Genomic DNA, 14,715 nt, shown 5'->3' on the forward strand with positions numbered 1-14,715 from the left:
TCATTCCCATGATCAACATTATTAATATGCCTCTGGCAGCCAAAGGTCTAGGCCTCTCCTGTGTAGTTGTGCCAAAAAGTAATTCACAGGAATTTCACAGCATCTTAAAAATGTATCACAGTTGAAATGTGGAAAACATACTCATTTTCATGTTCTATTATTTACTGACCCCACTTCGAATGGTCCCTGAACCATTTCTACTGGGGCTGGGGAGATTTCCTATCAGACGAGCTTGATGAATATGTATTTACTCTATAAATGGAAGTCTTCACAGCCAAAATGGAGACATATTGGGAAGTACTGATGACAGTTCTGTAATTCTTTGCTAATATTATATGATTTACATTGGCAAAGCTCACTGTAGTCGGCTCTTTTTTAAAACCACATCGAAGCTCTGACACAAATCCTGGAGTTTCTCAACTATCATTTCCTTTGCACATGGGCATTACAAAAGTTGAGTCAATCAGATCCAGAGTGTAGAAAACATGTTTACTACGTAAAAGCTTTGGTTCCCTTCCAAGGCAGCAGACAGACCTACACATGACTGACGCTGTCGCCAAACAGCACACATACCAGTACAGTTTGTGGCTTGCCTGTTTGTTTTAGTATCTAATGCACATTTCCGCAGTTCACCCCTTTCAAGTGGAACATGGAATAAGACTTAGATAGAGAAATATGTTCGCAGTAAAGTGGCACCTCTGAAATGTTGTTACACAATAATGTAATTACAGTAAGATTTTTTTCACCCCTACAATTTAAACAAAAGTTTAACCTTTGATAATGTTGGAAAGATATATTTTGATGAATGACATTTGGTGTTTTGTGGTTTACCCTCAGTCAAGTGAAAAATAAAACAACACTAACATGTGATGATTTCTTTTTTGCTATTTTGTTGATATCACTGCTTTTTGAGTCTTCTTGGGTTTCATTCTATAATGGAATGATTGGTTGTTATTGATATATGGCATGAAATGTGCAACAATAAATCATTCTATTTGTCACTAGCAAGCTGTTCCAAACTCATACTTTTACTGCGAACCACACAGGAAAAGAAAAAAAGACCAAGGTTTTCCCTGTGCGAATGCTGCCATCAACATCAGCCTGAGCTGTCGGTGGAGTTGCTTTGTATAATTTTCCTGGGCTGGTTGCTCAACATTGTGTATTTATGCAATTCTGGATTGGCAGAAAAGTTCCCAAATGTATTTCAGCTTGGGAAATTGCCTTTTCACCGGTCTATTTACTCATTGAAAACCACTGCCCGCATGATCCTTTATCATCCTTCCTTTAAAGTAAAAGAATTTGCAAAGAAAAATGTTATTATATTATTTTTGTGACCATATAAAATAGCTTTGATTCCAAAGTCTTTGTTGTTATACTCACATTTTCATAGAGGGCTTGCAGAGTCTCCAGATCAACAACAGTATTGTCCATATTTAGAACGGCTGTGGATGGAAAGAGAGGGTGACATGGTTAATGTTAATGTTAACACTAAAGCATGTCATGACATTCTTTTACCTTGAATGAACACCATTAACAAGTCAGAAATCAAACCAACACAAACAGACCGACAATTTCATTATCTCTAGTTTATACAGTGGTTCTTTTTTTGAAACAACAACTACAAACAGAGGTAGAATACCATTTCCTGCTGGGGCTGAAGGGGCCATGAAACAAGGACAAAAATGATCCCATGCCCACAAAAAGTGACACGCCGTATGCTTTAAGCTGCACAGTTATCAGTTCTCATGACGATAGCATGCAAGGAGCCATAAACTAAAACATAAATATCGAGGTCTTAGAAACCTGTCAAAGGTACAAAGATCTGTGTTTGAACTCCTGTGTTTGAATTCCTGGTGTCGCCTTTTTGTCTCGGCGCGAGGACCTGGCGCCCTCGAGCATTAATCCTTTGAAAGTAAATGTTTAAAGACAAACAGAGCCCGGGGGTCTGTGGTGTTGAGGCTGAGGTGTTGCTGTACGCACAATCACCCAGTGAAGTGCTTGACACCTATATGTGTATTTCACCATGCCGCAGGGGCCCAAAATCACTCACAATATTTTGATCTGTTGATTGCTGCTGAGGTAGGCTAGGGTCACAGAGGCTAAAGCAACTTTGAATCAGAGAGTTTGCTTGGATAATGAATACAGAAGGACGTTTTAAGGCTTTTACAGCACAGCTGAAAAATAAGATCAAAGAAAATGATAGCAAATATAAAACTATAGCGTATATAAAACTAAAAGATGGTCAAGCATGTGGAAATAGTCTGATATCACTTTCTCTCTCTCTGTAGGCAGTTCTGTTGCCTTTTTAATCTCTTCACTCTTCTTCTACAAGTGCAAATCAACTCCTCCTTTTTTTTTTTTTTTAGTTCTTCGCTGTCACTTCCTGACCTCTTCACACACTGTTTCTTCCAAACCCGCCACAAAGAAACTGCCCTTTTTTGTTTCTCCCACTCATTTCTTTTAACCATTTGGTTTTCATTACTATCCAAACCAGTCTGGCTGGCTTATTTAACTGGAGACTGTTTTTTGTTTTTTTAAGGAGAAAACCATATCGTCACGGTGACACAGGACCTCTTCTAACTCAAAATCCAGACCCATCTTCCCAGGTCTATCCTGACTATCACATTTGACCCAAACATGGCGCCGGTAACCGTCATCTCTGACGGAGGCTGGTGGTCTAAAACTTCTCAGGAACGCCGACAGTGCACGGAAGTGTCCTATGAAACATGTGGAGTGTGGGCCAAGTCTGAGAGCAAACAACAGCTGTGAGAAAAAAACAAAAAAATGTCTCGACTTCTCACTGAGCAATTGCGCCGTCATAAAACTGACACAATCTAAATCAATGACTCAGAAGTTGTTTTTCTTCATGTCAGAGATCTCAGATTTACAAAGACTTTGCTAGTCATTGACCAAAATCACGAAACCAACAGGAAATGAAACTAATTCACTACACTGACAGGAACAATTACAAAGTTTGGGCAAATTAATCTCTCTTTGGTAAACAAATCGTCCTTTGATTCTTTAATCATCTTAAACCTCTAATAGCACAAGGGAACATTAGATCATGTCCGGAATGGGAAAACATTAGCATAGTTATTATACAGACTTTGAGGGTTTATTATTTAAGGGAAATTGAGTATTTTATGGCTATAATTATTATAATTATTCAGACCTAAAAATTTGTCAAACACATTGTGTAACATAGCACATATATAAGCTCAAAAACACATTCAGGATTATTTTCTTTCTGCACAGAAGATGGCCCACTGTTATGTCAGAACAAGTAGATAATATTTGAAAGTAGTCCACCAAATCACTGAGATGCCCTTTCTCTGATCTCTTAGTGACATAGTGAAGTTTCCAATCAGTGCTAATTATGTAGTAGTGCAAAACTGTCCTAACATAGGAGATAAATACCAGTACTGATGAGCGTGGCCCTCTCTTGCCCTTCCAATCTGACCTAAAATGAATGCACCAAAGACTGACATTAAGACCAGAAATGCAGAACAACATTTAGCTCCACCAGATTCTTTGAAGATGCTGCAGATAAAACGCTCCCAGAGAGCAACTGTTTATTGCTACGTTGCTGGTTTGTGTGGCACACATTTATTTTGATGTAACCTAACCGTATGTCTTGTGCGTGAGGAGTTAAGGTTTGAAGCTAACTTAAATGCTTTAACTGAGAGAAGATTGAATAGGATGGGGAGATGACAAGAAGTGTTTAGACACAGATGAGCAAAGACTGGAGAGCAATCAGAGAGTAACTAAAACAGGAAGACCATCTGTAGCCATCATCATCTCCAAAATGGCTTCACTTTAACAAAGCCGCTTAGACAAGATGGTGACAACTCGTCAGACAGAGTGTCTCTGTGAAACACGATGTGCATGTTAGATGGGGAGAGAATATGCAAAATGAAAGAGAAAAGAAACAGATGAGAAGAGAGGAACTAAAGAAGAAAGCATTTCAGATGCCTTTCAGCAGTATAACTTGTGATAACACCAAACACTGGAATAGCTTGGGTAAAATCAAATCCAATAATATTCTAACTTCACGGGAGACTAAAAAAAAGATAAAAGATGTATACAATGGGGTTTGCTGATGTTCAGTGTGCAGAATTATTTCTTTTTCAGAGATGATATGGTTTGCTGCTGCTTTTGTACGCTTTTGATAGAAATTCACTTTTGTTTGGAAGTTAGCATCTTCCCAACACACCTGGGGATGACTGTGTACTACCTTCAAACAGAGGAAGGAACCATCCTTGTGGCACATAAATAAAAGCATCTCTGGCTGCTCTCAGGCGCAGTGGTGTTTTAAGCTCAAAGCCAATATCAGCAAGTAGTATTTACAACACTACTAACACAATAATGTTCAGCAGGTGAAAAGTTTACCACATTTCTTATTATTTTGACTTTGATTGTATTACTTTTATTTGACTGTGTTGTCTGTTTATCTTTTTAATCTCGTCTTAACAGGTGTTTATCCCCCACAGTAGTTTTTATGTAAAAACAAAAGTTATATGCCATGCAGTATTTTACTTTCATTCATTAATCTGTTTTCACTAGAAATTACATGGGGTACGCTCCTGTTGTTTTTTCAATGTGCTGTATAATAAAAACAGAGACAAATAGCATGTTGACTAGAGCCTTACCATACTAACATTTGCCAATTAACACAAAGACACAACCTGAAGGGTTATAAAAGTATCTGGTCATGATCAGAAGTAGTGGATGTTTTATAATTCTGGTTTGATGTTGTCAGAAGAATGAGGTTCAAAAATGTTTCACTCACTGGCAACTTTTACAACTGCTCGTTAATGTAGTTGTCTAATGAGCCAAACACATGGCAGCAACTCACGTGCATTTATACATGTAGGCGTGGTCAAGATAGCTTGCTGAAGTACAAATCACGCATCAGAATTGGGAAGAAAGGTGATTTAATATGGTATCATTGTTGGTACCAGATGGACAGACACTAGTATGCTAGATACTAGCATCAGAAGGCAAAAGGATCTCTACATTCTGACCATGCTGAAGCAGATGGACTACAGAACCAGAAACCATACTGGGCACCATTCAGCTAAGAACAGGAAACTGAACCTACACTTTGCATAGGCTCACCAAAATTGGGCAAAAAAAGATAGTCTCGTGATGAGTATGGTCAAAATTTGTCATAAAAAAAAAACGTGAAAACATGGATCTATCCTGCCTTGTGTTAACAATTCAGCTTGTTATTGGTGGTGTAATGCTCTGGAGGATGTTTTCTTCAGACACACGGGGCCTCTTAGTACCCAGTGCACATGATTTAAATGCTACAACCTACCTTGTTGCTAAGCATGTCCACTCCTTTATGACCATAGTGTACCCATCTTCTCCTGGTTACTTTCATCAAGATAATGTGCTCTAAAGCTCAAATCACCTAAAAATGGAGTCTTGAACATAAAAGCGATCTCACTGTACTTAAATAGCATCCTGAGTAACCAGCTTTGAATCCAATGGAGTACTTCTGGGATGTTGTGGAACAAGAGAGTCACATCATGTGTAGTGCCATCTTATCAAAATGGACCAAAATGACAGGCAAATGACTGAGATTTGCCATCCCTGGAGTAAAACAGACCATGGCTATTAAAAAGATCAATAGCATGCCTTCATTTGCCCAAAACAGCGGCACACAAAATGTGCAACTGTGTATGTTTTGGAAAATGTTAGTAATGTTAGCAGTACCACCTTTTCAGAAACAGCTACATATTCTTCATTGCTGAGACACAATAAATTGCTTTCAGTTTTGCCATCTGAAGAAACTTTGTGACAGATGATAGCAAAAGTGCTACACCTCTATACTAGCTAAAGCACCAGTCATGAACATGTGACAATACTTACCATTCTCTATGTCCTTCATATCAAGATGAATGCTAGACATGAGGATACCTACAGCCTGTGAACGCTTGTTGCTTAAGAGCTTCACCACCTAGAAGATAATGACATGAAGAGAAAAAAAATCTTAACATCATACAGGCTCATTACACATAAACTTCATCACAAACAGAACATAACAGAACAGTGGTTTCTGTTTGACAGGTGAGGTGGAGAGAAAGATCCTCCTGCAATGTAATATGTAGGTTTAATTTAACCATAGGGGTCAATTTGAAATGAGTTAAACGCCATAATTAGGCTCGAAGATGATTAACAACCTTTCAAAAACACTAGCAGTAGAAGGTAAATTTGCTGTCTATAATATTAACATGTCAACCTGAGGGACAGTGAGAGACGCGCACAGTTCATGTATATTGTATAAATATATATTATTTGTTAAAACTATATACTAATAAAGGGCTTTTGAATTACAAAGACAATATTTGAATAGAAATAATCTGTTCTCTATCATTTTCCTTCTGTGGGAGGAAAACTTCATCATTATTGATCAGCACACACACTGGGAAAATTATAGCTATGGAGTTATATTGTGTTGACAGATTCTTTTTCAAGTCTCCACATACACTATTATTCAGTTACATGATCAAAACCTCACAGATCAGTAAAAACACAAAAGGCTTATTATTCTGACTCAAGTAGTGCAACTGATGAAACAGAAAACTGACTTTTTGTTTAAATTACACATTTTTTAAGGGGGCTAAAAGGTAAAGTTTAGAAAGTATTATCTGCACAATGCCATGGAGATTAAAACGGCTCAAAAAGCTGCAAACGTTAACAGTTTAATAATAGTCTGCCTCCGACAAACAGTCAGGAGTTAAATATCAAGCCAGTGTTGTTATTACGCATAAAAACTGCATCCAAGGGGACCATTATAAGCCACAGCTCTCCTGAGTAAGCAGAAGTGTGCACTGGGTTGCAAAGTGGTGAAGGGACAGGACAGGAAACCCGTAGCCTACTGTGATCCAGACAGAATGCTTCCATCTAAACCAGATCACACAGACCACAGACCTCTTAAACACACAGGAAGTTATATCACCAAGCCCCAACTGTCTGTGTTCCCCAGCCCAACCACAGCTTTGAGAAACATGCCGATCGAGATATGATGCTGAGAGACTTTCACAGTAAGTCTGTGATATTTTAGTGTAAGGTAACAGCGTCATTGCAGTGAATAAGTCATCAGTAAAGCCTTATATACTGAAATATACAACAGAGCCTCAGGTATATTTGGTATATTAGGTATACTTATTAAACTGAAATATTAACCAGATATGATGCTTTCAACATCTAATCAGAGTCCTCAGACTCGGATACCATTAAAAACCCATGTAAGAAGCAATCACCTGTAGATGATATCAAGAGCATTGTGGCGGCTCTGATTAGTGTTGCATCTGTGTTTTGACCGAGATTAATTTGCTCGTTGATCTTCTGCTAACCTTCTCCATCTTACAACTTGAACCCCTCTGGCAATTCTGCATACTTGCATCATGGACTATTGATGCAAGTATGCAGATGCACACATCGCAAGTATACAAAATAAAGAAAGCTCTGGTGTTCTGTTGTTTTATCATCATTTTCATGCAATAAACCCAATTGGAATTCATAGGCATACCCAGTTTTGTTTCTGTGACCAAAGATTAAATTCATGTAAAAAGAATGTACCATTTAATTAACTTCTCATACAACCGTTTGCTGGAGCAGACTCTTGTATTCTAAATATGTCCATCGACCTACTTTTAACTAGTCACGATGTGCTTAGAGCTGAAAATGTGTTATGAATAAAGCGCTCAAGTTTATTATTTTTCATTAAAAGCACCAAAGGAAACACCACAATTTCTATTGCTAAAATAAGGAAAGCAATGATGTGTGACGTAAACAAGACAGATGAATGCTAGTGTTATTAGTTTGGCTACTGAAACAATACAGTCAGATATAAGAGCTATGATGGTGCTATTAGTGTGTCTACATCACCATTTTTTAAAAATATATTTTATTAGAAGGGAGATTGGTGACCACATCCTCTGCCATTGGCAATTTCCTATCTTACAATTATTATATTAAATAAAAAAGTAATCTTGATACTCAAAGCTCAAGATTTTCTGGTGACCAACAAAATAAAATAAAATAAAATAAAACAAATAAATAAATAAATAAATAAATATTTTTAGAAATCAGCACTGAGAACATAACTCCAGCCCAATTCTTTCCTCAAAGAAATAATGGAAAATGTTGCTTTTAAACTTCTCGTCGTTCTCAAATATAAATTATGATAATAACAACAATAATATCAACTTTGTATAGTCCCTTTCAAGAAACCCAAGGATGCAAATAAGCAAAAGTATAAAAATAAACAAAAGGCTACAGGTTGAGGGCTTTGTTAAAGAAGTGAGATTTGATAAATTCTTAAAAGACTCCAGTGATGGGGCATTGTGAAGCTCAGATTGGAGAAAGTTCCAGAGGATGAGGGCTGCCAAAGTGAAGCCTCTTTTCCCAAATGTACCTAGGTTGATGTGGGGCACAGAAAGCGGACCCGTGGCTGAGGACCGTAGCATCCGAGACCGTGTGTATTGTTGCAGCAGGCCAGACAGGTACTGAGGGGCCAAAGCGTTGAGGGATTTGTAAGTGAGAAAATGGATCTTATAAGTAATGCGTGACTTCGTGACTTGACCAGGAGCCAGTGGAGATTTATGAGGGTGAAGTGTGTGTGTGTGTTGTGTGTGTGTGTGTGTGTGTGGGCGGCAGAGGGTCCCAGAGCTTAGTGTGTGAGAAATGAGAAAAGATGCCCATAGAAGTATCTATGATACTGACCAAAATAGAGGTCGGGGTAGGGTCACATACCAGTTGTTTGGAAGGTAATGCTGCTCTAAAAGTTAACTTACAAAAGCATAAACTCCTCAGTGTGTATCATAATGTTTAAATAAAGATAGGTTTCAATTTTTTAAACATTGTTCATTTTCATTTCTAACGAGGTTTAACTTTTTTTAAATAAAAAAAATCTTGGAGTTAATATTCGTTAACAAAACAAAATAGTTTTTGGTTGTTAATAAGATAAACACTTTTTTTCATAAGTGTCAAATATCAATAATTTATATATATTTTTATTTTCTCTAGCCTAGACTTCAAATCTCTTAAGATGAAAAACAGAGCATTGGAAACATGCAGTTCATCATCTTCAGTCTTAAACAGATGTAAACCACATACTATAATTCATATTCATAACTTTCACTCCATATCTCTAGTACATCATATAAAAAGGTCAGAAGCAAGGCTGCTCCCTCTGAAACCTCTCTGCAGGTACAAAGGTTAACAGTTGACACTGTGTAATAGCAGTAAATCGTCCCATCTACTGTAATACTTATGCCAGCAGAGGAGTACTGACGTCAAAGCTGCTCTCTAGTGGTAGTCCTGAGGAGGATGCTTGTCCCCTCTCATCAGCAAAATAGTTGCACTCACAGCACACAGGGGGATGTAAATAGCTGAACCAGTAGGAGATGTAATATTTTGAAGGTTAACTGCAATTTTGGTTCAGTCACAGTTCTATGTTTTTGCTGTTGCTGAATCACCATGGCTGTGTTGGAGATCATCCACAGAGATGATTGGGGGAATTCGACACACACCTAAGTAAGTTTGTTTCCCGTCACAATTAGGGGGGAAAAAAGAGATATTTCATAATGTGGTAATAAACATATCCAGAGCGGTGTCAATTAGAGCATCGTAGTAATGCTACAGTAACAGTAAAACTACATCTAGCAATTACTTCATGGACTTCTTTATAACTAAAATTTTAACTATTCAAGGAAAAAATATTAACAGGTGTCCTACAGATGTATCATTACACACAACACCTGTAAAACTGCTCTTTCCAAGTTAGATCCTATTCATACAAGGCTGTCAAAGAAGTCTCACCATTAATCAGTGATCCCAAAAAGGTTGATTCTGTTCATCTGCACATTTTTGAGCGTTTTGAGTGAGAGAAACGAAGAAGTCATCCAACTGACTTCTTCAGTTGCGAGACCGTTGCTCTGCTGGATCTAAGCTACACCATACAGTACTTTAGCGTGAAAGCTCACATTTATTCTGCTACAGCAACATTCATGACTACTTCTGTGAGACAGACAAACTTTTGATGTAAATATAAAATCTATAGCTGTGTAATTATGGAGTACTCTACAGTTAGACAGTACTTCCTATGGACTTTGAAGATTCAAATTTGAAATGATGAAAACCAAGATGGGGAAATATAAGTCGTAGAAGAAGAAGCTTTTTGTTAAGAGTAAAGCTGTTTGACATTTGTTCTAGTTGTACTTTCAATCAACTAGAAACCTTTTGGAAGAAAGATTTAGATTTTGGTGTCAAATTCCAATTGATCCCTTCCCATAACTTAAGAATATTTCCCGCCAGTGTCTATGCTTGGGACTAACATATCATTTCAGCATAAACTGCCTGGTGATTCTACAGGGCCTCAATTAGAGGGATGAAACTTCCTTCCCCTGTGCAACATTATTTGTGTTTTAGCTACATAATTTAGCTGAATAGTACATTATCATAAAACTCTTAACCAAAAGAGCCTTAAATTGTAGATCAAATGTTTGCCTTGCTGATTGATGGAGTGACATAAAGGACACTTGGGAGGGAAACAGTCTGACTATTAAACCCAGTCATACAGAAAGCACAATGGGAGGAACCACATCATGAAATACAACTCCCACGCTTCTCACTCCCTCCCGTTTTCCCCTCTCCCCTTCCCACTCCCTCTCTCTCCGAGCAGTCATCACCGTCGTGAGGTTTCCTCACCGCACGCGAGACATTGGCTTGATGCCACTGGATGGTCACAAGGGGAGTCGGGTGGGAGCCAGAGCTCACACCACATAATAACTGTCTGGCTGTAGCATTTCCTTCTGTCACTCAAAGTAAATGGGAGACAACAGTGATGAGAAATGGAAAGGAACAGCCATCACTGGAGTAAAAGTGCGGACAGGAAAGCCCTGAAGAAAGCCAAACGTAGTGACCCCAAGGGGGAGAAGCAAAAACATGCATGCATAAATATCCAAATACACACACACTTGCCTAAGCAAATATATCAGTATATATGCAAACACATGAGCGTAACACAACATATCATACCTGCTTGGCCTTCGACTTGCTGATTGTGTCTGAAATTGGCTTCTTCTTCTCCTTGACAGTGCTTTTGGAAAATAGCTCCACAAATTCTTCAAAATCCACAGTTGGTTCCTCAATTTTCTCCCACACCAGTGAGCCAGTATGTCTAAAGATGGAGGGGGAGGAAATATTTACAGTGTAAGTAGGAGACCCATTTTTTTTTTTGTTTGACAGCAAAGTAGAACTTCATAGTGTAATTTGTGTTTTTTAAAGGCATGTTTTTGCCCTCTGCAGTTCTACAAGTACTAATTTGTTATTTTTGGGAGAATAAAAATCCAAAATCAATTACTGCCAAATTCATTAGCCACTAAATGGCATTTATAATTCTGGATTGAGTTCCTCACTTGCTCGTAAAGCAAGCTCTCCATTTCTAGAGGTTTGTTCCACCATAGTTTTCCAAGCCTTAATAGGGAAAGAAAACCTGGTTCAAGTCATTTCTCTGCTGACCACAATGCCTGGCTTGCATCACTTTCATTTTCCACAAAGCTAGCATGTCTATTGCAGTCACAGCATGTGGTCGATCTTTATCTTAAGTGGACAAGCTTCCTCTCAAATCTCTACTGTTCAGAGAATACCTTTGTGCAAATGATCCATATCTATCTTCACTTTCTACAGCATATCCTTACTTTTTAGCATGCAGCTGTATGCGGGTCCAGTAGAGTGGCTTCATTGGCTTGGGGGGCTCTATCATAGCCTTGGCAGGGTCAGCTTCCTGGATCATCATGGAAGGCATGGGGCCTGGTGGTGGCGGGGGCCCAAAGCCAGGAGGTGGGGGTGGAGGAGGGGGGCCCATTCCTGCAGGAGGGGGTGGTGGGGGAGGGCCCATGCCTGGTGGTGGAGGAGGTGGTGGGGGCGGAGGTCCGAAACCAGGCAGGGGTGGAGGAGGTGGTGGCACTCCGGTACCTGATGGAAGGGGCGGTGGGGGTGGGGGTGGGAAACAAGATCCAAGCCCGGGTAAGGGTGGTGGTGGTGGTGGTGGAGGTGGCGGTGGAGGTGCAGTGGAGCCCCCTGGTAAAGGTGGTGGTGGAGGAGGAGGAGGTGGTGGTGGTTGGGACATAACCCCAGAGACTGTAGGGGGAGGAAGACCTGACTGGATGCTGCTCTGCTGCCTCTGCTGGCACGTGCAGGCAAAGCCTTCTGAAGATTTGACGATGGAGGGTGAAATGGAGGACGGCGTGCTGCTAGTCCGTCCATTCAAAGGCACATCAAACTTAAATCCCTCTTCCACAGGAGAGGTCTGGATAGACACCTCCTGGCTCATCTTCCCCAATCGTCCTTCTTTTATCTGTGAGGCCTTGTGGTGACCATTGCCCAGAGCTCCCATATTATCCCTGATGCCCTTTGCCAGGGAGGCCTGCTGGCCTTGCAACACAGCTATCTTAATCCGCAGGTCATCAGTGGTCCTCTCCAGCAGTGGGATGACACTGCTTTGATCCTCAGAGGATGACTGACCTGACTTCAACTTGCTGCATTCTGTCTGTCAGTGAACCAAATAAACACATACATAAATAAATTGCATAAATATAATGTATTATTAATATATTATTAAATCTTAGGCACATTATCATTCAATTACATAAACAGTGAGGAAAAAAAAGTGTCACAACTCAGGCAGCTTAGTGACAGAACTATGAGCTTAAGAAGGGTCAACCAAGTCCATCATGTCTAGACTGTCAGACCTCTGGCTCCACATTGGTTAGAATAGGGATGAGGGGATACCAGAGATCTGACCCCAGAGACAGTGAGTCTCAGTAGGCCTCACATGAGGAGGGTTTTGTCTGATAGTACACATTCTCCAGTTGTCGTCACCTTGTTGAATTGCGAGGAGAATATTTAGACAGTATAGTCCTCTATTTATTTATTTATTTTTTACTTTTCTAGGAAACAGGGAGGATTCGTGTGATTGTTTCACAGTACTTTCAACACAAGCCTGACCTCTGGTGGCCAAGGAAAAACTCACAGCTAAATTCATGTGGGTAATAATATCACAGATTTAAAATACAGGTCAAATATATATGTATCAGATACAAAGTTCAGTAATTATATCTTTCCATGTTTGTGAGTCCTGCATAGACTAAATGCGTTTCTATCCCTCTGTATTAATTTCTTTGCTGTTTTGCACACTAAAATTCAATTTTTCCATTGTTCATTTTTAAGCAGTTAAACACATTCTGTATATATATTTTTGTACCAAAGGTGTTAAATACAGAAAATAGAAATTCAAGAAGGAACAGCAAAATATTATAATCAAGCTTAGTCTCTTCTAGATTTTTACTCAACTGTGTGCACCATTTTCAAGTCTTTTTTCGTGTGCATTTGGTTTATAATCATGAATTATATTACAATGGCAATTTTTAAAAAGGCTATATTGGGTAAATGTTACCTTTCAGACACATGCATATGCAGTGAATATATCAGTCAGCAAGAAACACACTTTGACTTTGTAAAGAGGAGACATTTGAATTTAATCTAATAAAGATGTTAAGTTTATGTTTTCAGAGCATACACTTTCTTTTCTGTGCAGGCAGGATGAAAAACAGTTGTCAGATATTTAACACTAAAGAGAAGACTTAACCAACCTGAACGTGTGGAGCACCTGGTGTTTTGGCTGAGGATTGATGGAAAGAGGATCTCAAGCTCTGTACCCTGCCTGTGGTTGCCCCCCCATAGAGTTCCCAAAGGTAAGGAGACACTGGCAAGCCTACAGATGCCCAGGTGTACAGCTGCTCTTCCTGAACACAAGTTATAAAACCAGAAAGTTTATAATATCAGACACAAGGTCAGTAAGTCAAAAGATAAAAGGTCAGCAAACACAGAAGTATTAAAAGCACTACAATGTTGAACATCTAAGAAACATGTTTCTTAATATTCCTGTTAAATGTCAAAAAAGCTCTCAGTCTAGTCACAGCTGCCGGTAGTCTGTCAGTCTCCATGGCAAATAAAAACGCTAAGCTACAATTGACTCTCTTACTGTTCCAATATGGTTTCTGGTCATGGTGAAAATGCTTAATCCCCTAAATGTACAACAAGGCATGCTCCATAAATATATTTAATCACTTTAGACAAAGAGCAGCTGGAGGCTACTGAAATTTAATACATTTGTATTTATATTATTTAACAGTATTTATTTCAATGACTCTTCAGTCAACACCCAACACAATGATGGCTACCCTAAAACAACTCTGAAAGAGGCTCACAGTTAAAGGTACTCAACAATGTGAGGGTAAATATGTGTCAAGTGCTTGCTTTCTGTTTTGCAAAGATGGAGTTGTACAAATTATTCCACTTTTTCCTTTTCTTTTTTTAAAAGTTTGATATTTTAGAGCATTCAGGTACTTTCCATTTTCTCATTCCAAGTATGTATCATTACAAAACCTACCACAACTCTATTTTTCATACTAGTATAAGTGAAATAGCAAGGCTATGAACAGATAGATTGCACTCTACTTATTTTTACTACTTGTCTTATGAGAGCATAAATGGCAGAAGTGCCCCTATACTGCAGTATATTAATATTGTATGTCAGCATTAGCTGGTCACTGTGGTAACCTGACCTGCAGAGCGAGATCGATGTAAACTCTTGCAACGGCAACAGAAATTTATCAACTAAGCAATGTTTTGCCAAGC

The 14,715-nt window shown here is 39.0% G+C and overlaps 1 protein-coding gene across 2 annotated transcripts in view; it reads right to left on the reverse strand.

The window, feature by feature from the left end:
* The window catches only part of fmn2a (formin 2a), a 49,856-nt gene that overhangs the window by 21,960 nt on the left and 13,181 nt on the right, over positions 1 to 14,715 (reverse strand). For both annotated transcript variants that reach the window (XM_085183006.1, XM_085183007.1), the window contains exons 5-9: positions 13,668 to 13,820; positions 11,715 to 12,565; positions 11,053 to 11,194; positions 5,878 to 5,965; positions 1,381 to 1,442 (exon numbers count right to left, since the gene is read on the reverse strand). In XM_085183006.1, coding sequence (XP_085039132.1) covers positions 1,381 to 1,442; positions 5,878 to 5,965; positions 11,053 to 11,194; positions 11,715 to 12,565; positions 13,668 to 13,820 — 1,296 coding nt within the window. The remainder of the gene's footprint in view (positions 1 to 1,380; positions 1,443 to 5,877; positions 5,966 to 11,052; positions 11,195 to 11,714; positions 12,566 to 13,667; positions 13,821 to 14,715) is intronic.

Source organism: Neolamprologus multifasciatus, chromosome 13 (assembly GCF_963576455.1).
Source record: "Neolamprologus multifasciatus chromosome 13, fNeoMul1.2, whole genome shotgun sequence".
Taxonomy (NCBI): domain Eukaryota; kingdom Metazoa; phylum Chordata; class Actinopteri; order Cichliformes; family Cichlidae; genus Neolamprologus; species Neolamprologus multifasciatus.